The sequence below is a fragment of the Nymphaea colorata genome, chromosome 10 (assembly GCF_008831285.2).
Source record: "Nymphaea colorata isolate Beijing-Zhang1983 chromosome 10, ASM883128v2, whole genome shotgun sequence".
NCBI lineage: Eukaryota > Viridiplantae > Streptophyta > Magnoliopsida > Nymphaeales > Nymphaeaceae > Nymphaea > Nymphaea colorata.
In genome coordinates this window covers 12,751,696-12,776,209 of record NC_045147.1, presented here as the reverse complement: position 1 = coordinate 12,776,209, position 24,514 = coordinate 12,751,696, and the positions used below count along the sequence as shown (strand labels likewise).

Sequence of the window (24,514 nt, the reverse complement as noted above, 5' to 3'; positions counted from 1 at the left end):
TACGTTAAATTCAAAGGCTATTGATCTTAACTAACTAATGGAACATGTCGATTAGATTGATACACCGTGCAAGCTTAAAATGGATGCAAACATGAGGGGATCTCAGTCTCTGGTACAACCAAAACATTAAGAAAATAGTTACAAAATTTTTATTTCTCTTTCCTTTTCACATGACACCAGTCTGCATCGAGAAATTATAAAATTCGTTCTTCTCCTGTGGCTAGGCATATAGATGCCACCATTTAAAAATGTAATCTTGTGATAAAGGGCAATACTCAGAGAAATTGCAGTTATAGTTTCATGGAAAGTATGACTTATTATGAAATTTACGAAAACTAGTCATTTTGTAAATTTTATGAGCAAAAGGTAGGCCCCAAAATTAAAAAAAAATCATAAAATGAAGACAATGAAGTGGGTTATATATTGGACCATAAGAGGGAAAGGCTTTCAGAGCCTACTATAAGGGCTTTGTCAGACATGCGTTCATGGAGGGGGAGGGCTTTAGTGCGCCCCTTTCTTATGGGGTAACACAACAATAGTCCTCCACAATGATGGCCACAAATTTAAACCCTGACCACACATTTCCTCCAGTATTGATCTCCACCTTCTCTTTGGCAGAGAATCAAATGAAGTAATGGGGAGGACATTGACACCCAACAAGCATGAGTGGATGGTGAGAATCAAATGAAATATTGACAAAAGGTTTGATGTGCAAATAAAATTACTGAATAGTGCATAAAATAAGGATGCATGTGTAACAATCCACTTTTAGAGTTTAATTTTCACATAAACTTGAATCCGATGTGGGAGTGAGCCAACTGTTACAGTAAGTTATATGCATTCCACAAGAGTCTTCTAAAGCCCACTGTCAGGACTCTCCTGGCCTCACTTACGCACAAATCACCCTCATAAAGTGACTATGTAATCAGAGGCAGAGCTAGAAATTTTTCATAAGGAGACTGAATTAAAGTTTTTAAATTTTGACGTGAGCTAAAATATTATTTTTCAAAATTTTTATATAATACAAATATTTTTTTAAAATTTACATATAATGTAAATTTTTAACTTTTTTTGATTTGGGGTTAAGGGTTTTGCGGGCCCCACCTTGGCTCCCCTCCTGTAGTATATAATGAGGCTTGTTACAAGCCAGCCTCAATGTATAAACTTCTCCGATTAGGAAGGTAAAGGAGAAACAAACTCCGTCATTAATCAATGCAGCCAGTAATGTGGTCTGCCGCTTATTGAAACAAAAAATCAAAACAACAGTAAAAATTTAGTGATAAATGTAAAAGGCAAAGAATGCGAGAAAAAAAAAAGAAAAAAGAACAATAGGGGAATTTCGTTGACTGCTTGGCAGTTCTTGTTCGTCTCTTATTGGTAAAGAAGCTTTCGAGAAGTACCTTGTCAACTCAGGCAGCTAAATGTAATTTTAAATGTTAAGTTTGTTTGTGGAGATCGAGTAGCGCATGGGCAGTTTATGGAAATATGGCTTTAAAAGTGGACCACGAGAAAAAAGTTGGATTCGGGTAAAGAATAAGGATACGCGGCCGAATCCAAACCAGAAGGCGAGGGCAATTGCTTTTTGTTCCGACCCGAGAGCGGAGCGTGGTGTCGCGTCCTCAGAGCCAGATTTATTCGATTCGTCGTCCCACTATTTAAGGAGTCGGGTGGCGGTCGGCAAGCCTGCCGTGCTCAGAGTCGCCCCAGAAGAGGAGGTTAGGGTTTGGAAGGTGATGGCGGGTTGCGGCTCCATTTCGTAATCTTCGTGTGTCGACCGGATGAACAAGGCTAACCCGATCGGCGAGAATTTCCGGTATCATCTCCTCCTTGGAATATCTTGTTTTCTTCCTTCCTGCTCATTATTCCCATCACTTCGCTTTTGCCCTTTCCGCCGGTTCTTTGTTTTGGTTTCTCAAGTAAGGTGGAAAATTTATTCTTTCCAGTCCTTGGATAATAAAGGGCAGTTGGATTTTTCTGTGGGTTGGTTAGGATCCCCTCCTCTAGTTCCTGGAACTGGATTAATTTTCTGGAACTTCATTTCCGAGCGCATTGCAGGTTCCTAAATTTTATCTTGTATTTTTCGAAACAGCTAAAACGTGTTTCCGCCTTTTGTTTTCTATGTTTCCATGTACTGGGAAAACTATAACAGGAATTCAGATATTACGCTGTTGAGAGCGATGTTATCCCCTCGTTTTCCCGCTTCTGTAGATAAGTAGGTGTTTGTTTGGATGCACTCACGTACCAAAAAATCAGAACATGTACAGTGATCGAAATATGGTGCATGGTAGAATAAAAAATCCCAAAGTTTCCTGGTTCTCTATATCAGTGGTTGCAGCGGATTCCAGAAGCTCCCTTGAACGTAGCGTACCGATGCAATCACTTATCCAGAAATGGAGATAGATACGGATGTTGTCCTTTCGGACCATATTGTTATATCAATTAGTTGGTGACCATTCTACTGAATGCGTCCAAATTCTTCTTAATTTTTCTTATTCCGCAACTGCTGTTTGGATTTAAAAATAAAAATAAAAATCAAGAAGAAGCCCTTCGCTTCACCTCTCTCAGTCTCCATCTTTCTTACAGCATCCGTCTCTCTTCTCCAGGAATCATCACATCGGCATTCATCGGATTCGACACTGGCAGAGCCCAATTTCTACTCAGATTAAACTACCAAGGGTTTTATATCCAAGTCAATTGCACCTGCCTTCTTTGATGGCGACCCGCGTGGACCGCCCACACATTCTGGTTTTTCCTTATCCGGACCAAGGCCATTTGATCCCCCTCCTCGACTTTGCTCACCTTCTGGCTGTTCGCGGCCTCTCCATCACCATTGTCACCACCTCCACTAGCCGGCCGCTCCTTGACCCACTCCTCTCTCAAAACCTCCCCATCGAGCCCTTGGTCCTCGACCCAAATGCTCCTCCAGACCTTCGTCGCCACCCTTCAGTGCCAAGATCCAGAAACCAGATGCAAGCATTGCTCACTCTCTCGGATCCAATTGCTGAGTGGTTCCAAGCCCAACCCACGCCGCCAATTTGCATGGTTTCTGACTTCTTCCTTGGTTGGACCTACCACCTTAGTAGGCGCCTTGGCATACCCCGGATTGCCTTCTTTCCGTCTGGTGCATTCACTCTATCAATCTTCAACTCTCTTTGGATTAATTTGCCACAGCGGCCGCTAGAACATGCTGATGATGACGAGTACTTGATCCAACTTACCGATGTGCCTAACTGCCCTACCTTGCCATGGTACCATCTCCTTGCCAATTATCGAAGGTACAGAAAGTCTGATCCAGGGTCCGAGTTTGTCCGCGATTCATTTCTAGCAAACATCTGTAGTTGGGGTAGTGTCTTTAACTCATTTGAAGCCCTAGAAGGGATATACTTGAACCATCTCAGGCAGTTCGGCAAGGTTTGGGCTGTGGGGCCCATCCTTCCGCCAATGGACAATGATCGGGCAGTAGTAGAGCGAGGTGGGAGCAGCTCAATACCAGCAGCTAGAATTGTTGAGTGGTTAGACTCAAAGTCGGACCATTCAGTGGTCTATGTCTGTTTTGGGAGCCAAGCAGTCTTATCTGACCATGAAGTTGATGAGCTAGGAGCTGGGCTTGAGGCAAGTGGTGTTAACTTTCTTTGGTGCATCAGGAATGCCCAATCCTGGCCAAGGCTGGCTGCATTAGAGAGTCGTGTCCAGGATCGAGGCTTGCTGGTCAAGGGTTGGGCCCCACAAGTTCTGATCTTGAAGCACCGGTCAGTGGGTGCATTCTTTACCCATTGTGGGTGGAACTCCACCATGGAGGGTCTGGTAGCTGGCGTGCCACTATTGGCATGTCCAAGGGGCGCTGACCAGTTCTTGACAACACGACTACTTGTGGATGAGCTAGGGGTAGCAGTGAGGGTGGCAGAGCATGGGGGTGGTGTGCCAAAAAGAGAGGAGGTAGCTCTAGCCTTGGTGAAGGTGATCCACGGTGGTCATGAGAGGGCTCGTGCTGAGGAGGTGCAAAAGTTGGCCTTAGGTGCTGGTCAAGAAGGGGGCAGCTCATTCAAGGACTTCAACATGTTTATGGAGGAGTTACACATACTTCATTCTTCTAAAAAGTCCAGTTCGGCAACTCAAAAGGATTGATGGCTTTTCTCATATGTAGATTCTTGTAGACATAAAAAATGACTATATTATTTAAGGATCTATAGATGTTTTAAAGATAAAAATACTTATTAATAGATGTGTAATGCCTGTGATTCCTTAGAGCAGGAAATCTGCCAATGTCTCTTTTGGTGTTTATGTTTATCTACAAGAAGATTGGTAAATTGTAAAGCTGGAGCCAAAGATGTGTATGCTGGGTTAGGTCCTCGTTCAAGTTTTCTTCAACTCACTTGAAAAGAGAGAGAGAGAGAGCTGCAGTGCTGGATTATGCGGGACTTGAGCATTATTGAACCTGTCATATTTGTTTGAAACATATAATATTGAACCTTGAGCAGATCAACTGTTTTCTTTGTACATGGAATCTTTGTCTCTCCATTCCTCATTATTTCCATCACTTCCGTTTTTTCTTTTCACTTCCCCGTTTATATTTCTCAAGTAAGGTGACAAATTTATTGTTTCAAGTCCTTGAACAATGAAACATAGTTGAACCTTTTCTGTCCCAGGTTAGAGGTTGTTGTATTCTTTCGGTTAGCTTTCTGCCTTTTAGTCCTCAAAACTGGAATTTTTTGGAGGTTGCATTTTTAGGCTCATTGCAAGTTCACATTTTATCTTTGCCTTTTCCGGACAAATTAGGAACACACACCTTGAGTCTTGTTTCTTATCTTGCCTTTTCAGATGAATAAGAACATCCTTTGCACATTCTTTCTCTGTGTCCACATACTGGGAAAACAGGAATCCAGGTATTGCATTGTTCAGAATAGTGGTATTCTACATGTTTTCGCTTTTCTGGATGAGTATATGTTCGTTTGGGTGCACTCATGTGAAAACAGATAATCAGAACATGTTTAGAGATTGAAATATGGCATGGTAGACAAGATCCCAATTTTCATGGTTTTCTAGATAAGCGGTTGCCTCAGATTCCACAAGCCCCTTAAGCATAGGTTCCTGATGTATCCAGCTTATCCAGAAATGGAGATAGATAGGGATTTTGTCTTATTGATCACATTGTTATATCGATTAGTAGCTGACCATTCTAGTGGGTGCATCCAACTGCTAGTTCTTCTTATTCTGCAAATGTTTTTTGGAGTTTCTTCACTTTTGGCCTTTATTATATTTTTCCCAATTTGTGAATGTTTGTGAAACTCATGGTGGTAGTTTCTACAGTTATTAAATTTTTAGTACCATGGTGAGGGCTGGAGGCATCAACATGGGTGAGGAGCTGGCAGAACATGTAGATATTGAAGGTGACAATGAAGTTGAAGACATTGATGATGATGAGGTTGAGGCTGAAGAATTTGGTCCCGTGGAGCCTTTAGATGAAATCAATGAAACAGAAGCTTACAGTGAAGCAGACATCAGAGAGGCTAATGAGGGCACTGATGTAAGCTCTAGCCCGAGAAAAGAATTGGAGATTAAGGAAGATGAGATAAAGAGGCAGAAGCATGCTGAGCTCTTGGCACTCCCACCTCATGGTTGTGAAGTGTTTATTGGGGGGTTGCCCCGAGATTTTACAGAAGCTCAGCTGGGGGAACATTGTGAACGTATTGGTGAAGTTGTTGAGGTTGTTTTTTTATTTCAATTCTGGTTTCTTTAATGGCTTCTTTTGAGAAACGCTCATGACTTTCTTTTTTTTTTTTTTCTATTTCATTTGTCTTATGATCTCTAACAGATCAGGATGGTCAAAGATAAGGCATCTGGGGATCACAAAGGTTATGCATTTGTCACTTTCCGAACAAGAGACTTAGCTCAAAAGGCTATTGAAGAGTTTCATGAGAAAGAACTTGTGAAGGTGAAGCAGGTTTCACTGCTTAGTGCTTAGCAATCTCTTTTGCTGGCTTATTTTGATGAGTCTGTTGATTTTGTTGCTTGACATCACAGGGAAGGAAGTTAAGGTGTTCCATATCACAAACTAAATACAAGCTTTTTATTGGTAATATTCCAAAGAGTTGGACAGAGGAAGATCTGGGACAAGTTGTTGAGGGGCATGGCCCTGGGGTTGAAAATATTGAACTGTTAAAGGTGCAGAACCGTAGAGAAGGCATTTAATCCATGTGCTTCATTTCCCTTATATAGTCTTCATCTACTTGTTTCCTTAATTCTTTTCACTTAATAATTGTAGGACCCGCTGAACTCAAACCGTAATCGTGGGTTTGCATTTGTTGAATATTATAATCATGTGTGTGCTGATTATGCTAGAGAAAATATGTCATCTTCAAATTTCAAACTAGATGGCAATACTCCAACTGTAAGTTGGGCAGACTCTAGGAATGCAACTGACTCTGCTGCTGCTGCTCAGGTAAGCTATGTGAAAGTGTGTGGCTGTGTGTTTTACCTTTCTTCTCAGTACTGTATTATTTGTTTTGGTATGAGTCCTGGTACCAGGGACACGAACCGGTAGTGGTAGTATGTGGCCACTTTAGACGACTAGAAATGGCCGATGTTTCCACTCTCCTTCCTGCATCCGTATATATATATATATGGTGTGTGTGTGTGTGAATTTATGTATTTCCTAGATGGAGGAAATATAGTGAACAGGAAAGGGACTGAAATCTATTGGATCAACTAGATTCATTTGCAGAAATTCAAAACAAACAATCCTGGTAGTTGCAGCTTAACTCAATTCCTATGATTATTATGTCACATGGGTTCGTCTATAGGTGCGGAAGCTGGAGCAAAGCATATCCAGAAAACTTGCATGGCTATATGATACATATAGCAAGCACATATATTTATTATATTTATTTATATTTATAAAATGTGGATTACCTAACAGAAGTACCAAAATATATTAAAAATAGCGCAAAATACAAGTCTACTGTGTCCAAGCCATGTCCCACGCAGTACGCAGGTTTTCATATGAGGAACAAGTATACAAGGATAGGGTATGGTGCACCTGAAGTAAATTTATTACGTGGAATTGGCATCCATAAAGTTATCTTCAACGGTAAGGAAGAGACATCTATCCTCATGACTATTCTATTGGGCAGGTGGCAAATACCTGAATTATATTATAGCACTTGGTAGAAAAGGCAGTCTCTTGGTATCAAAAGTATCTGCCCTTCCCAACTAGCTGTAAGTTACTGAAAGAATGCAAATATCCATGTGCTCATTTGGCATCATGTTCTAGTGCAAATGATGACTTGTAAATGGGAGTGTGCACAAACCCCAAATGCTTGGATAACAATCATAATTCGTGCATGTAGAAATTCATCCTTAATTTATTAATTTCTGTAACCTATCACATTAATACTCCATTTTGACACCCTTATAATGCTTGCTGTTAGACTACCTACTATAGGCACCAGAATGATTGCTAATGCGTACATCTGCTATCCATGTAACCGTCTGGAACTCATGTCTGTGGAAGCTTTGATTTTCCAGCCATTGAACCACCACATGAACTGTAAAATATGTATTCATTATTTCCAGCTTTCATTGGTCATGCTAAACAGTTAGGATAATGTTGATGATCAACTTTGGGGTGTCTATCCTTTACATATATGGACTAGCTTTGATGCCTACGATTGTTTCTGTTTGTAGTCATCGTTCTTTTTTTCCGCTTCTGCTTTTGTCTTGTTATATTTGGCTGTTTCAAGCTATTTTTTTGCCTCCTTTCAGAGTCTAATGGTTTTAAAAATGTCGGGTCTGGTTTTATTTGTGCTCTAAACAAGTAACTGGAGGTTTCTACGTGGTTATGGCCAATATTTCCAGGTGAAAACTGTTTATGTTAAAAACTTGCCAGATGGTATCACCCAAGAAAAGCTGAAAGAACTATTTGAGCATCATGGTGAGATCACTAGAGTTGTCCTGCCACCAGCTAAGCCTGGTCAGACAAAGAGGGACCATGCATTTATACATTTTGCAGAAAGATCGAGTGCATTGAAAGCAGTGAATGAGACAGAAAAATATGAGTTTGAAGGTAATATCAGGTTATCTTCTGTTATGTTGGTCAAGAAGTTTCTGCATACAGTTGATCTTAACTTAATTTTGATTAATTGAAGTCCAGGCCAAATTTTTGAGGCTTCTCTGGCCAAACCTCAAAATGACAGAAAATCTGATACAGCTTCATTTCCTCCTGGTGGCTATCTCCCCCACTATCCTTCGCATGGTGGTTATGGTTTCATTGGTGATCCATATGGTGCTTTTGGTTCTGGGTTTGGTTCAGGAGGATATGGACAGGTTGGTTGTGGGTGTACCTTGGTGCTTAGTGAAACTCTTCTCTCTATCATGATCTTCTATTTTTTATCCTCATTGATAGGTTTAATGGAATATTAATCCTCTAAAACCAGTTGAATTTTTTTGTTATTTTACTTTTCTTTTTTTTCCCTTTACCTATTTTTGCAACATTTATGTATGTTGCTTATGTGAAAATCTCATTTCCATCATCAGCCTCTCATATATGGTAGAGGCCCTACCCCATCAGGAATGGCGATGGTCCCAATGGTGCTTCCAGATGGTCGTCTTGGATATGTATTGTAAGTTGTGAAGGCTGCTTTAGTTTGATCATGAGTTTGTTCTAATCTTTTGTAAGCATATACATATGATATTAACATGGGGAATGAAATCTAAAATTCTAAGCATATTAGTGCACTTTATTTTATTTTGTTTTATTCATGAAGATTTTGGTCCAAAATGACATCCATTACTTTCATCATCTTATGCCATTTGAATGTGCAGACAACCACCTGGTGCATCAATTGGTCCACCTCCTGTTAAACGTAACAGCAGGAACAATCGCTCAGATGAGCGGCATGGCAGTGGAAGTGATAGCAGTCGCAGCCACAGGTACAGACCATATTAAATTCTTAAAAATGAGGTTCTTAATTTCTTTTACACTCTAAAATTTGTGTGCAAGAATTTTTTACTGCAGCTGTATACCCAGTACATTTATGACACTTAAAGAAACAGGAGCTTCTCTCCTTTATGACTAACCTTTCCCAGCCAGATATATTAACATCTGGAAGTATACGGTTGAGTAAGATGTTTCGCTGCTGAAAAATATTATGCTAATGGTGACTTTTTATGTTCAAACACTTTGGTTTATTTATTTGTTTGTTTTCCTGATGATGGAGAAAACAATCTTGAGGGTGGGAGACCTGCCTGTGTTGGTTAACCTGTTGTTCCCTGCAGTTATCTCTCCCTCAAGTATAGAGAAGCCAGCTTTAGCACCATCAATATGTAACATTGCGAATGAATGCTTTTCTATGGATAACATCGCAAATGAATGTTTCCATATAGAGATGATCTCGACCTGTCCACTTACACCTGTAGCTCCGTTGGAGCTATCTGATGTAACAAGTCTTTTATGTTCAAGTTTTTCTGGTCTTTACTTTGGCCCTAGTGATGCGGCAGTTACCCAGTCCTGGTGATAGTCAAGTAACTTTGGGCTTCATCTTTGTTGATTCATCAGCTGCACTTGTATCACACAAAATGTGTAAAGTTTTCTTTTCAACATTTTTCGGGCATCTTTTGATGAGGCGATAACGGAGACTTGTCAAGTACACGATTGGCTAACCTTGTTCAGCTGGACAAACAATGTGATTGTATTCTTTGTTGATGTTTGCTTGATACTGCATATACAACACGGGTACTGAATGGATCCTTCCGTGTTGCTTTCTTACACAACAAAAACTAGTTCTAATAGTCGTCAGATGGTATTATAGTTCATGACTGAATTCTTTTGCTGGTTAATTGGACGATTGCAATTCTAAATATTCATATCAGTTGGCCATGTTATGCTAATTGCTTCATCAACATATGTCGCTGTGACGACACGTCTGATTTGTTTCCGAGTTGTCAGGTAATAAATAGTTACGTAACTTCGTAGAACACAATTATTAATGCGACATCTCTTTTAAACGTGAGGAATGAGGTATGAACTGGCGAAATGATTTGCTGAAGAGGGGAGAAAATTGGACTGCTGGAACTTTTTTCTCTGTTTATTTCAGTTTCGACAATTTCCATTCGGTCCAAATATCCCAAATTTAACCATAGCAGGATTTCACAATTTTCCTCGTTTCACTTTCTTTGGTGGCCGTTTTCTTCAGGTAAATCTCTGCATGGGATGGGCCTCGTCCTTTATTGCCAAAAAGCTATGTATTTTAAGATAAGAGTGAGTCTCCGGACAAGAAACTAACCATCATCTGGAAGCCAAGGAACCACCATGGTGGAACGGTAACTTGGACTTAACCTTCGGTGATGAGTTTCCAATCATCGCATGGATGTTTTCACTGTCTGCGTCCGTGGGTTCAGGTGCTTGCTTGGAATCATCAGGCTGTCAAGGAACAACATGATCTCTTGCTATGCTCGTCTTCAACCGTCAAATGTCAAGTATGTCATCATCATGCTTGTCCATGTTCCTCTAACATAACTGCAGTTAAAAAAGAAGATGGGTTTCCAATTCTGTGGTAGCATTTCCTAGGTTGCAACGTAGGGCTAAACTGAATCCAAGGTGTTGCATGCGCCCCTAAATGCATAACTGGCCTTGGAAGGCTATGTATAAAGTGCAAACAACCATGAGCGTGCGTGCACTCATCCACAGGTGGTCCCTTCAATCTTGAGGTCTGTTAGACATTTTCACAGCATTCCACACGGAGCTAGATTGTCCTCCAAGTATGGAAGATTGCTTTCCAAAAAGAGGAGATCGTCCTTCTCTCTGAAATGTTCTCTTGGTTGGAGCTTTCCAGCATCTTGACGTGGCCATGACTTCAACGTACCAGGGGTGGCCCAAGCAAAGACAGTAGCGGTTAATTTGTATTTGACCTGAAAAGAGGAGATCATGTTGGATTGTAAGATTTTGTTAATCGGTCAGCGAGATATGTTTTAGGAAACTTGCAGAATCCGACCTACGCTCAACCCCAAGTTTTCATTAAATTTTGCAGTTCTCAATGTGAAAAAACGCACTTAAATATTGGACCCTGTTATCGTTTGTGTCATGAAAGCCTGCAAGGGTCCTGGTGCCTGGATGCTATGTATCCTGATCTTAACCTACGGATCTGATTTCATGTTTGATGGAACTTTTGCGTTCAATTCGATTGAACATCAATTCAGATATATCCAGATCTGTATATACTTTCAACTGAAATGAACCAACACACTGTTTTGTTGAAAATAGTTGGACATCGCAAACTTGCGTTAAACTCCGGAAGGTCATCGGAAAGCAAAAGATTCGGTACATTTTTTTTAAAGGAAACAAACGTCAAACAATTATAGGGTTGTTGAGAAAATTTTATTTTGGATTTCTGTGCTTCCTAATCTCGTTTACAAATTACAATAAACGGAAACAGAAAAGCTCCGTCTGAAAAATGAATCCAGAAGGACAGTGTGGTACTGGAAGTCATGAACGTTTCATTCCTCTTTCCTTTCATCAGTTTAGTCCTTCTTAGACATGGCTTCTGATTGGGGCAACTTTTGTTTTGAAGCCCACATCAAAACCGGATCTTAGGGAGTCGCTTGACATTAGGAACAATGTGTCAATATTTTATAAATCTGCAGGTATAACATCTGTTCACATGTTTTATGACTCCAATTATAATGTAGATTTATGTAACACTCATTCGTATTCTTACTGCCGAACTGCCCTGTACAATGTATATAAATCCAAACCTGAAAAAACTTTTCGACCATTGAATCCAGAACTGAATATGGAAACTTATTTGATTTGACTGAAAAGTGGCAAAAAGACGCACATATTCCCATCGAGTCCGAGGTGCAGTCAGATCAGATTCCGCTTCTAGAGGTATCGGGAATTCGATCCGGATCATTTCGACTGGCGAGTTGATCCGATTAGGTAAGACTGTCTAATATCCAGATTCGACCCGAGCCCACTTACGTACATGCGAATCGTTGGAGGATCCAGAACCGTCAAGCGTTAGCTATCCCGAGTCCAGTACAGATCCGATCCATTCAAGGCCTCCCATTTCCATCGCAGAGGGAGGGAGGGACGGGGAGGCAGAAAGAGAGAGAGAGAGTGAGATACGGGGGGTTGAGCATGGGTTACGTTCTGAGGGTTCGGTTGGCCGCCTTTTTCGCCGGAGCAGCGACAGCCTCCGCCGCCGGCTTCTACGTGCTCCACCGTGATTACAAGGTCGCCCATGAATCCATCTCTGAGAAGGTCGGTTGCCAATTTCCTCTCGTTTTCTTTCTTTTGCCTTTCTCTATTTATTTAACTTGATGATTTGTCTTTGCACCTGTCTCTGAGCACTCACTTAGTTTATGCATCTTCTCTTTGCCCTCCTCTTTCCCCATGACTCCGTCAATTTCTAGTGAGAATTAATGATACATTTTCACTTGGATATCTTGGGAATTTCCTTATTTTGATGTTTTCGTTGCTCATTGAGTTTAGTAATTGATATTGTTAGATCTCTTCGCTTGCTAGTCTTTTAGATAATAGTACTTTTTGGTGGTCTGAGAATAGAACCACATTCCGTCAAGTTGGGATAAAATTGGGAACTTGAGCTACAATGACAATCCCAATCTCCCATTTTTTTTTCTATTTTTCAGAAAATTATATGTGTAAATGTGCGGTGCTCATATTGGCTCATGATGTTCCAGCTCTCCCACTTCAGTCCTCTGGAATGTTGGGAAATGATTTGAGTCATAATTTTCAGCGAGCAAATTTGTTGAATTTATCAATATTTCCAGAGAATGTAGAGATTGCGGCTCCTAATTGTCCAGTTTAACCGTACTATGTGTGGGATAGTGGTGTCCTCTTCTTCTTAGAGAGGACAAGTTTTTGGTAGCAGATTAAAAGAAAAATCTTTGACTGCATAGAGCATGTATATATGACTGAATAGGGAACATGTATGATAGCCTCGTAACATACCAGAATATAGCAACTTGTTTATGCCATGTCTGGTAATCACTAAGAACTTATGATTCTAGCAGAATTTTGGTAATTTATGCTTGGATGTCTGAAAACTTACCCTTGGATGTTCAAGCTAATCTGTTCACTTGAATTTTCAATGTGGGAGAACCTTGTCCGGACAAATTTTGATGCTGCTTGAACTAGAATATGGTTCGCACACTGCTTAGTAGATGCTGAGGTGTCAATATGATGCAGTTTCAATGGTTTTAACTAGTGTCATCTTCAGAAAATGGAAAATTAATTTGTACAGATATTCATGCAATTGTATGATGAATCTACTTGCTTTTGTTGATGAGTCGATGGTGCAGCACCAGCTGGGGAGCTGTGACAATGGAATCTGGGGAAGTCTTTTGACTTTTGAGAGGATTTAAGGGGAAAGAGAGCATAGTTGGTCCAAGGTTTAGCATCAGAATGTATGTTATAGGAATGATGATAAGATGCTGAATTTACTTGATTTAGTTTTAGTTGATCATAACCCATGTTGGTTGGATGCTCTTGCTGTATGCTTGTGTGTGTGCTGGCTTGATCTGGAAGCAGTAGCACTCGTTGGGTGCCATCGAGCTCTAATTTTGTCTTACTGGGTATCGAGTGCTTTTGTTTTGATTTTTCTTTTGTCTGATTGAGACATATATATCATTCTGTTCTTGAACCAGAAGCATCTTAACTTGAATTATTGCTTAATGAGCTTGTGGTAAAATATAATTCTCTTCTGAAGGCTCAGGTTGGGTCGCTTAGTTATTGTCAAGCTTTCTTGATATTCATTTTCTTATTAAAATACATTTACCATTTTTTGTATAATTTTTAGATTGTTTGGAGAAGCAGGATTTCTATCTGCTGTATAATTATGAGAAGTGGCCTTGGCTTGAACAGCAGTAAAAAAATTAATGCTAATAACTATACCAGTATTGGTGATAACAGTAGCAATTTTGTCTATTTTCTTGTTCTTATTAGAGTTGTCCTTATTGTCAAGATTATTGTCTAGCTACTGTTTTTTGGGAAGGTGAGAATGCTTTTTGTCCTTGACTTCCTGCATTATTTTAACCTCTACATTCTCTTTCCTATTTGTATAACAGTTGCTCTTTGCAGCTTTCTACCATTTTTTATAAAGTTAGGAAAGAAAAAAAAAAGGAAAGAGAAAGGTTAATTCTTGTCCTCTCATTGGGTAGGGTAGGTAAGAAAATCAGGTAGCTCTTATTGTCCTTTTATTATCCATTTATCTTATGTAAGGTCTTTTTTATGTGCCTTATTGAAAGACAAACGCCGATGAATCCAGCCTGGTGTTCAGTCAGGGGCATCAGTGCTTCTGAAGCTTAAGCTCCCATAGTTTGAAATTTTGAATTACAAAGACTGAAGTTCATGCTGAGCACTTCTGCTTCAGGTTAAGTTATACACAGTCAACCCTGACATCCTATAACTTGGCGAAGAAATGACCTCATTTATTTGATTTAAAGCATGATTGAGAATGTAAATTAGCAAATTCTAGAGTCTTTTATAATTAATTTCCTTATATATGCCATCCGTGCCATTAGTTAACAACTAAAATATTGAGCTAAAGTTTACATACGTGACTTATATGGCTATATCCTTCCAATCACATTGAAAACCATAAAATTTGACCAACTCCTATCTTGCAATGAACAACTCTTAACAGCAAATGTCGTCTGAGTGACAATACAAGTATAGATACCCTCTTTTCCTTTTGAACTTAAACATAAAAGGATTCAGGTGTCGAAGCTTCTATCTTCTGTAATACAGTGCAATCCAGGTTTTAAAATCCAGTTAGTGGACTCAATTGCAACTTGATGAGGTCGGCTTTATGTTTTGGTCAGAGTCAGTCCAAATCCTGTATTAAGTTTATGTTTATACAAAATATATAAATATGTGCATACAGTGAGTATGTTTGTTATTGTCATACACACATATAAGATAGAGTTGGCAGTATAAGGGCATTCCTTAACCATGAAAAACATTAGACATACAATATACTGACTGGCATGAGTGAACTCAAACTTAGAAGTTAGAACAAATCAGTGATGATTTATTGTGGGGTCCTGAATGTCACGTTGTCGCCAACATGCTCATTATATGCACCGGTGTTGTTTGTCAAGATATTATGTACTTCAGTTCATCCAGTGCATATGACAAAACTAGGGCAGATCATTGTGGCCACAATATTAAGGTTATACTGTAAGGCTGTCATTTCCCTCAAACCATCATCATAATCAGGCAACCTCTGAGACAAAGGTGGTTCTGGTCAACAGGAGCAGAGAAGCTTCACAGCATCATGCAATAGGTTTACATAAACCTAGAAGCCTCCACACATCTCACAATGCACAATAGCTACTCCTCAAGGAGCTCTGATAAAGGATACAACAGAGACACTATACTTTATTTATTAGAGACAGAGGGATTCAAAAGCCCTATTACAAAAGGAGGAAAGTCTTTAGTGTATACAAGAGGTAGAAGAGAAAAAGATAGCTGTTGAGGTGGCTTGAACAGCCAGCTTTCAGTCAGTCAATGGCTGAATGAAACACAAAAAACAGGAAAAATGATAAATAAAGAACAGAAAAAAGGGGTTAAAACAAAAAACCATAATACAACAGAAAAAGAAAAACTGCATGGGGCTCAGCCATGATAACTTCTTCAGATTTGCATGAGTGTGTGTCATTGGCAAATTGGTTGCACTCTCGTTGTTACAACAATAAAGTTTAGATGGTCATTCCAAACTTTGTGTCCATGTCATGAGGTAGACTTTCCAATCATACAACCACCATAGTTATAGCTGCCATAAGCCCATAACTCTACACTCAACTCAGTAGATGACATGGGTAACTTTTCTTGTTTTTTGCATCACTAAGAAAAAGGTGGGACGATTAGGTGAACACACAAAATTCAGTCATGGAGTGATAATTGTTTGGGTCACTCCCTAACTATGGTAAATGAAAAGAAAATTGCCTTGAAAATAGTATTTTTGATATAATGGATTATGGTACACACTACAACCACCCATATGAATGGATATCAAAGCATGTTGAAACTGACCCATAACATGCTAAACATCTGCAATGTCTACTCTAGCTTTGTAATTGTGGGATATGAAAATGCTCAAATCTACTAAGGAATTGGTATACAGTTGTCAAGCGATTCTCTTTTCACTAATCTCCATCTTCATACTTAAGCTCTTAAATGTTTTTATAACTTCATTATAGTAAAACCTGACCTTTCAATAATATTAGAAGCAATTTAGTTTGACATGGACAATAATCACAGCTATGTAAGCTACTTCAATTCCGAATAAATATGTTAGAACCCCTAACTATGAGAACCCCTAACTATTAAATATTGCAAAGGACCACCTAGAATCTTAAAGCTTTCTAATTCAACACTGTCCTTCAAGTTAGAGCATACATGTTGATCATTCTTAGCTTGTCTGGAGAAATCAATAATAGGAAGAGCCTTGGTGAAAACATCTGCAGCTTGATCTTCAAATGATACATGAATGGTGGATATGGTTCTTCCTTGGACAGTGTCTCAAATGTAATGACAGTCCACTTCAATATGTTTAGGTCGCTCATGGAAAACTAGATTGTTTGCAATGTTGTTGGCTGCCTTATTATTACAATGCATCCTCATTAGGAAGATGGACTGACACACTTAGGTTAGATAGAATGGATTTAGCCCAAGTCATTTCCGTTGCAGTTTGAGTCATAGCCCTGTACTCAGATTCTGCACTAGATCTTGACACGACACCTTGCCTTTTGCTTCTCGAAGATATTTGGTTGCTTCCCACAAATACGCAGAATCTAGTAGTAGGCTTCTTGCCTTTGACTAAGCCTGTCACTAAAGGCTCCACAGTCCATTTCTAAGGACTTGCTTTTTGTGAACAACCTTTATCTGGAGAGGATTTCAAATATTTGACCACCATTAATGCTGCATCCGAATAAACTTTCCTAGGTCTTTCCATGAATTGACTTGGCTTTCCCATTACAAAGCTAATGTGTGGTTTGGTCATAGTAACATAAAGGAGCTTCCCAATAAGGGATATGTATGATCGAACATCCACTAATTCTGACTAGTCATCATGATGATGTATGAGTGGATTCATAGGTAGAGTGGTTGATTTAGCTCTTAGCATCCCAGTGTCCTGCAATAAAACAAGAACATACTTTTGTTGGGATAAAACTACACCTTCCCCGCTACAAGCAACCTCTATGACTAGAAAATATAGTAGTTGACCAAGGTCTTTCGTCACAAAGTGTTATTAGATGAACAACTTTGTATCAAAAATTTATTGATCAAAGTCACATGTTAGAATAATATCATCAACATTACTAGAATGGTCAGATCTCTGGAATTCTTTTTGATAAACAGAGAATGATCAAGACGGCATCTTGCAAAGCCACAGCTCATGACCACCTCAGAGGACTTGTGGAACCACGCACGAGAACTCTACTTGAGTTTATATATAGCCTTCTTGAGTTTGCATTCTTTTCCACGCTCTCCCTATCGTTCAAACCCTGTGGCTGTTGCATATAGACAGTCTCATCGAGATCACCATACAAAAATGCATTTTTGACATCAAGATGATACGTGTGTCAGTCATGGTGTACAACCATAGAGATGATAAGACGGATAGTTCCCAACCGGGCGACAAGGGAAAAAGTCTCAAAAAATCAACACCATAGGTTTGCATGTAGCCCTTGGCAACCAATCTAGCTTTGTACCTTTTCACAGAACCACGTGGGAGTGTGGAAAAGTGTGCAAACTCTCATTCTCTTCTCTCTCCCATCTCTTCTCTCTGCTGATCGGGAGATTGTGGAGCAGCGTGGAGAGGGAACCTAATCACACGTAAAAGGTATGTGTGATTAGGTTCCCACGTGGATGTAGTGGAGCGTGAGCAACTGTGTGGGATCTGCGTTGGCAAGTTCTAAGTCAGATCTGGGCTCGTGGAAGAGTGGCTGCATGTGGACCATATACTTATCAGATTTGTTGGCTGACCGTGGAAAAGTGGCTGCAAGTTGGGTATACTCTTATCAGATTATTTTTTTTATATGCATATGTGGATTCGAGTAAGCAACGTATGAACCCTACCACGTGGGAGTTTGCTGGACTGGTTTGCTGAACAACAATTTGATAGTTTTCTTTTGGTACTATTGTTGATGCTGAAAGAAAATTTTCTGCTGCTTAGTTCTTCTCAAGTTGATTGCTGTGCATTGTGGGAGTTTGGTGGACTGATTAACTGAACAGCAAGTTGATAGATTTTTTCTTAAGTACTAATGTTGGTGCTGAAAATAAATTCTGCTGTCGAGTTCTTGTCAAGTTGATTTCTGTGCACTATACTCTTGATTTTATCAAAGTGCGACCAGATTAAGGTGATATTGTCCAGTCTCTCATTATGTCTCTGATACCATGTTACAGCTCGAAGTCTTCGAGAGAGAGAAAAACTATACATCTAACCCTAATCTCAATAACAAATTAGGGCTGCGGTAAAGCATTACAAATAACATCAACAAAAAATAGAAAAATGTTTAAAGATAACCCCTATCTATTAAATATTTTCAAGGACCACCTAGAATCTTAAAGCTTTCTAATTCAACAGACTATATAACAAACATTTGGGTCTTGTTTAAAACCATATAGGGTTTTTCTTAATTGAAAAGCCTTTCCCTTGGAAATATCCATGTCTGAGGGGGGATTCTTATAAACATCATTTAGCATCCATTTGGTACAAAGATCACTTCTTAACAGAAGAAACTGTAATAAGGTCCTAATTAGTCTGGCTAACCAGAGGGAAGGTTTTTTCTCATAATCTATATTATACTCTTGAGTGTATGCTTCTTCATTGATGTAGGCTTACTTTCTAAAGTTCCTTCACTTTTGGTGTCTATTCCATAGTTCTGCTTACAACCCATTATTGTTTTACCTTGATGAAACATGAACAGGTTGAATTTTCCCATGTTCTGCTCTTTTCAAGAGCACTAGAGCAGAAAGTTTAAGTTTCATTTTTTTCTACCAATGTCTTTTTTTGCCTTCACAATATATTGTAGCTGGTCGGTTGAATGAGTAGCTAGTAGGCTATATCTAAGGGTGAAAAACTAGGACACAAACCTTCAGGAGCTATAGAGTGTCTAGTAGACTTAAGGCGTGTGTTTGAATTGTAAAGATTATGAAGTATTTAAGATTCATTTTTTCTACCCAATGTCCTTTTTGGGCTTCATGATATGTTGTAGGTTGGTGGGTTGAATGAATAGCTAACAGACATGCTTTATATACTTCATAATCTAAATTTAAGGAGCTACAGAGTGTCCCGTAGACTTAAGGGATGTATTTGATTCATTTAGATCTTGATTTCCACAAACTAAATTTCTCTTACCTGTACTGTAGTTTGGATATTCTTAAAAGGGTCTAAAGAATTTGAAAATTCAACTGAGGTATCATCATCCCAACGATTCTTGAAACAACTCAATCATTGTGAGAAGCTCCATTGTTGCAAGAATTCAACGAACAAAAATATTGTATTCATCATTACTCTTTGATTCATTCTTCTCAATTCCATTTTCATTTTTCACAAAGAACATTTCCTTAGACATCCAAGTTATCACTTTTGATGTCATACATCTACATTCTTTTTGAGTTTCCGAATAACAGAGAAGACACATCAGTAGCATTTAGTGAAAGTTTTTTTTTTTTTGTCTATTATAACCAATCATTTACAACAAAAAATTTTTGTTTTTCAAAATCCAGATCAATAGAAAATGGTTTTTGAAAAGGAGAAGAGTCATCCAAGGATTTTTAAAGTATTTACTAATTAAGTAAACTAATGCAAGGGCGCCTTTTGGCCTGAAAGTTTTTGGAATTGTGTTTTGAAATTACAAGAATTCTAGTGGTCTCTAGTACAATCTAGTTTGCTTATTTTATTCGGAGTTTTAGCACATGACCTTTGATGTAAAATCTCACAATCTTCAAAAACTTCTTAAATTCATTTGCTAGTTATTCTCCTTTCCGGTCCTTCCCAAGAATCTTATCTTGATTTCAAATTGGCTCTTGATCATGGTGTGCAAAAATTGTGAAATTATTTAAGACTTCATATTTTGGTTGAAGAACTAAATAGTAGTAGGCAATAAATATCATATGGTACGAAAAGCCTTCCTTAGATACAGTAGCAGCGGGATCCCAAACATTGAAATGAATAAGTTCAAAGGGCACCTTGAGACAAAAATTTCTATTACAGAAAAGATGATGTCTTTATTTTTTCTGTAATACAATTATTACAAGAAAAATCGCTTCTCGAACATTCTTTCAAGAAAGGAATACAAGTTGCAATAAAGTTAATAAGTGGGTGTCTTTGAGTATCTGTCCAGCCATCAGATACAATTGAAACTCCATGTCACTTCCATGTTAACCTTTGATATTGTAGCAATTTATCTATTCGACTCTTCTCTTGTTGTAGGATGATGGTTCGAAGCTTTTCAGAGCTTGGTGTAACATATCTAGACATGTTGCTATTTGCCAAAGATGTAACTAGATCCTTCCATTATGGATTTCTAGCTGCATTAAATGGTATGCAACTAGAAAAGAAGAATGTTCCAACTTTTCTATCTAATTCCTGCCTTTTTTGTAAAGCAAACGTCTGCTTAATTGATTTTTGAGATGTGCCCACCTTTCTTTTTTTCTGCCCTTCGAACGCATCATCGTAGAGTAATACTGATGGAATGTTAATAAAACCAGATGATTTACCACTTTTCTTCATATCATATTGTTTTTGCTCCTTCTTCAACTCATTCACACTATCAGGTTTGATCTTTTTACACAATTGAATACCATTCTTGTTGATGTGCAGTAGATGGGCTTTAACTCTTGTATATGTCCCACAAAATTCCTTTCTACAAAAAGAACATTCAGAGATTACATTCTCACCACCTCCAGGAGCTTTTCCTTTCTTTTCCACATAACCCCATAATGGCTGGTCCTCTTGTGACTGTGATGAAGCTCTCGATGCACAACTTGAACTTGTAGGTGTAGAAGTAGTTCCCTTCTCTTTACTTTAGGCAGCCATACTATAACAAAGATAATTAAACAAGCAACTTAAATATATTTGAAAAACATAAAATAACATATAACCTATGTTAACAACAATCGTAGGCTGCATTGTGCATAACTTATAAATTATAATCAAATTAAATATAACTCGACAAGGGCATATGCAAAACCACTTGCGTTTTGCATATGATGTAAATGGAAGAGACAGACAAGGGAACATGTCTGAAGCACAGGGAAATGAAGCCTAACAAAAAGCATAGGGGAAATTTGAGATGGCATGACAAGAAATCTCAGAACATGGCATTGCAAGTTACAGACTTAAGTTTTCACAGAACATGGCATGAACAATCACAGTAGTCCATTTCAAGCATTGCAAGTTACAGTTTCCAGTTTTCACAGAAGAGAGAAAACCAACAGAACACGGCATGAACAGGGAGCACTGGAGCCAGAAATTTGAGATGGCATGAACAGGGAGCAGAAAATCTCAGTTGATAACTGAATGTATCAAGAAAAAGGAAAAAATTCAAAACACAGCATGAACAAGGAGCAGGCGGCGAACCAGTTATGAACAGGTTTTTGAAACAGTCAAACAGATGCGAAACTCAAAACAGGTGAATAGGGAGCTGGAAATTCCGCCGGAATGTGCCATCAATTTTGGTAAACTAGAAAGAAGAACAAATCCCACCTCAATGAAGCAGATCAGAACCCTAAAAATCAAAAGGAAACAAAAAAAAAAAAGAAATGAAGAAACCTAAGCACCCGCCTGAAGAAACCCGTTGTCCATCACCAGAAGAAGCCCGCCGTCCGTCGCCGGAAGAAACCCGCCGTCCGTCGCCAGCCGCCGTCTGTCTTCACCTACCCAAGCACTCGCCGGAACCAAAACAAAGAAAGTCAAGAGGGAGAAATCACGGGTTGCTGTTTTAACGTTTTATCGTGGTTTGGATCTGGTTCCGACCCGGAACCAGATCCAAACGTACCTGCTTTGCCGCACTGGCAGACCAGTATGGGTACGCGGGTCTGTGTGGCGTACCGGTGTGACATAGATCAGGAGTAAGAAAGATAATGGATTTGTAGAATTCTTTTGTCTTTCTTGTTGTTGATGTCTAATAGCTAAGTCATGTGGATCAGCCTATTTAGCTCAATAAAACAAGTTTACCCTCAAATGTTAGTAAGCTCTCCAAGATAGTCCCAGATGGATTTATCCCCTTGTTGCATGTTTATGACTTTTTCTTGGATATTACATTTAGGGACAGTCTCTTTCAAGGCGTGTCTCCTTAGGATAATTCCAAGGTTCATGAGCCAATCTGAATTTTGCTAGACTAACATTAGGCAAGCATCTATACTACTTAAAGCAAGCTACAACCTAGTGATGTCCTGTCTTCCATGCTTTCCATTTTTTGATAATTAACAATGACTTTTTTCTTTTTTTTGGTAAGCTCAATGTTTTCCATCCACACCTTTCTAAGAACTAATTTGGGTGGACAAAATTTTGGGAAAGGAAAGAGTTTCAAACTGTCTTCCATCTAGCTACACAAGGGAGAATACAAGAGATCTCGCAGGAAAACTTTTGAAGGCACAATGAGATGCCAACAAGGAACACACAATAGCCACAAGGGCACAGCAATCACGAAAACCTTGCTTCTTCTCCTACACACTTACCAAAGCTGGCCAACAGCGAACTCTTAGACAGTCAACGGCTGAACCAAACAGAAAGAAACAGGAAACGTAAAAAAGACAGGAAAACAGAGAAAGGACTACAACAGAAACAAAAGAGAAGGAAAAGGAAATACACGTGCATGCACACAGAGACACCAACACAAAACATCCTCTTGGCTCTTATAGACCAAAAATTATGTCTATCATTCAAGTGCAATTTGTAGTTAAGCAGATCTTGAAGTAAACTTGCCTGGCTAAGCATCTTTAGTTTAAATATAGTGATACTACAATACAAGTTTAACGTATGTTGTACATGCTGTTGTTTTCAGGTTTTCTCGTTACTCCATTTCTGGTTCTAAGGTTTTGCTCGTTTTTGTGATAACAGAGAAATTGTCTGCTTTGGTACTCCAAAAACTACCAAAATAAACTGTTCCCAATGTAGTTCAAAAGGCGTTATAAATGTTTTGTTATTCTAAAATGTTATATGGGTGCGGTGGTATTGGTTGAACAGCAATTGGTATCCAAAGTTTGCACAGCTAGCACGCTGAGTTTACATGGTTTTCTGCTGATTTTGACCCTTGGTGCAGGTGCAATCCTTGTATGAATCACTTGATGAAAGAATTTCGTCGTTGGAGAGACTGAAAGAGGTAAAATCACAAGCGGAGCAATTGGATGCTACTGAATAAACATGGAAATGGATACGAGAAATAAAAAGTTTTGTTCTTGTTTTCTTGGGGGCTGTTATCTGAGACGCTCATATTCCCAAGAGAGGCTGCTTGTAACCAGCAACATGGAAACAGTGGAATGATGTATATTCACTGAGCTGAAACTTTTCTTTGACAACTCAAACAGAGCTCATGCTTCTAGTTGGTCTCTCAATTTAAGAGCAAGCAAAAAACTTAAAAGATTCATTACTACTCGTGGATGGTTTTGCTTGATTACGGGGTTTCTACCGAGGCTTGTTGCATTCATATAATGAGCCTCGTGGATGGTTTTGCTTGATTACGGGGTTTCTACCGAGGCTTGTTGCATTCATATAATGAGCTTTATTCAGAAACACACATTTTCGTTGGTTACGTTACTGCTAGTTTTTCTCTAACACAGTCTAAAGATATTTTCATAACCTATATTTCAGATTTTCATCTTCAACTGAAAGAAAGGCGACTTTCACGGATGAGCAGGGTTTTTTTTTTCTTTTGCCGTGGTAGATCTGGTGATTCACCTTCGCTAGGAATATGGAATATGTGCTTTTTTGTCGTCCAAGTGCAAATTCTGTAGATATTCGAGCAACCCCGGCAATGTTTGTGGTTGCACCAGTTTTAAACCTCTGGTTATGATAATTTTATCGTATGGAAAAGAGATTTCTTTTGACTCTTATGAGGGCTTAGGACTGCTTCATTTTGTTTAATAAAGGTAGGGTAATAAAGGTAAGGGGCCGCATCTCCCATTAAGCTGTTATTGCTGAGGACTGCTTCCTTTTCCCCAAAAAGAAATCCTTTTCCCTAAAAAGAAAAAAATCTTCAGCCCTTATGATTGTCAGTCCCAAAACCTCAGATAGTAATTGAGATCAGAAGGTGTGATACATGCTACGTATTAAACAAATAACAGTCGGGGTAGCAATTCGTGCGACTGAGTTGAATTTTCACTCATCTCCATTTTTATCAAAATTAGAAAAAAGCTTGGACTCAGTAAAAGCTTTGATATTTTTTTTTATCTCCGTACTACATTGAGAACTTTCAAAGAGGTTCATCTAGCAAGTTACTAATTCTAATTAATATCATACAATTAATGGTCATTCATGTTACTTTC

At 38.9% G+C, this 24,514-nt stretch overlaps 2 protein-coding genes across 4 annotated transcripts; both read left to right on the top strand.

Moving 5' to 3' along the window:
* Window positions 1-1,602: 1,602 nt before the first annotated feature.
* On the top strand, window positions 1,603-11,069 carry LOC116262096 (heterogeneous nuclear ribonucleoprotein Q-like). 3 transcript variants are annotated; one of them, XM_031641174.2, is made up of 10 exons: window positions 1,626-1,813; window positions 5,308-5,704; window positions 5,813-5,932; window positions 6,022-6,162; window positions 6,263-6,439; window positions 7,855-8,062; window positions 8,150-8,322; window positions 8,533-8,618; window positions 8,821-8,928; window positions 9,014-9,742. In XM_031641174.2, the coding sequence occupies exons 2-10, from the start codon at window positions 5,327-5,329 to the stop codon at window positions 9,072-9,074; spliced, it is 1,452 nt and encodes a 483-aa protein (XP_031497034.1). In that variant the 5' UTR covers window positions 1,626-1,813; window positions 5,308-5,326; the 3' UTR covers window positions 9,075-9,742. The 3 variants fall into 3 exon arrangements, with proteins under 3 accessions (XP_031497032.1, XP_031497034.1, XP_031497038.1); XM_031641178.2 differs by lacking the exon at window positions 9,014-9,742 and adding an exon at window positions 10,191-11,069 and having other exon boundaries at window positions 1,627-1,813; XM_031641172.2 differs by lacking the exons at window positions 5,308-5,704; window positions 5,813-5,932; window positions 6,022-6,162; ... (4 more) ...; window positions 8,821-8,928; window positions 9,014-9,742 and adding an exon at window positions 2,604-4,255 and having other exon boundaries at window positions 1,603-1,813.
* A 996-nt stretch (window positions 11,070-12,065) lies between these two features.
* On the top strand, window positions 12,066-23,616 carry LOC116263143 (uncharacterized). Its single transcript, XM_031642757.2, has 2 exons — window positions 12,066-12,256; window positions 23,293-23,616. The coding sequence occupies exons 1-2, from the start codon at window positions 12,134-12,136 to the stop codon at window positions 23,389-23,391; spliced, it is 222 nt and encodes a 73-aa protein (XP_031498617.1). The 5' UTR covers window positions 12,066-12,133; the 3' UTR covers window positions 23,392-23,616.
* Window positions 23,617-24,514: the final 898 nt, after the last annotated feature.

What these genes read in the sequence shown, in the direction of transcription:
- LOC116262096 (XM_031641172.2), top strand. Translation starts at nt 1,779, where the DNA reads ATGAACAAGGCTAACCCGATCGGCGAGAATTTCCG. An exon ending in CCGATCGGCGAGAATTTCCG is followed by an intron (nt 1,814 to 2,603) that starts GTATCATCTCCT and finishes TCTCTTCTCCAG; the next exon opens with GAATCATCACATCGGCATTC.
- LOC116263143 (XM_031642757.2), top strand. Translation starts at nt 12,134, where the DNA reads ATGGGTTACGTTCTGAGGGTTCGGTTGGCCGCCTTTTTCGCCGGAGCA. An exon ending in ATGAATCCATCTCTGAGAAG is followed by an intron (nt 12,257 to 23,292) that starts GTCGGTTGCCAA and finishes CCCTTGGTGCAG; the next exon opens with GTGCAATCCTTGTATGAATC.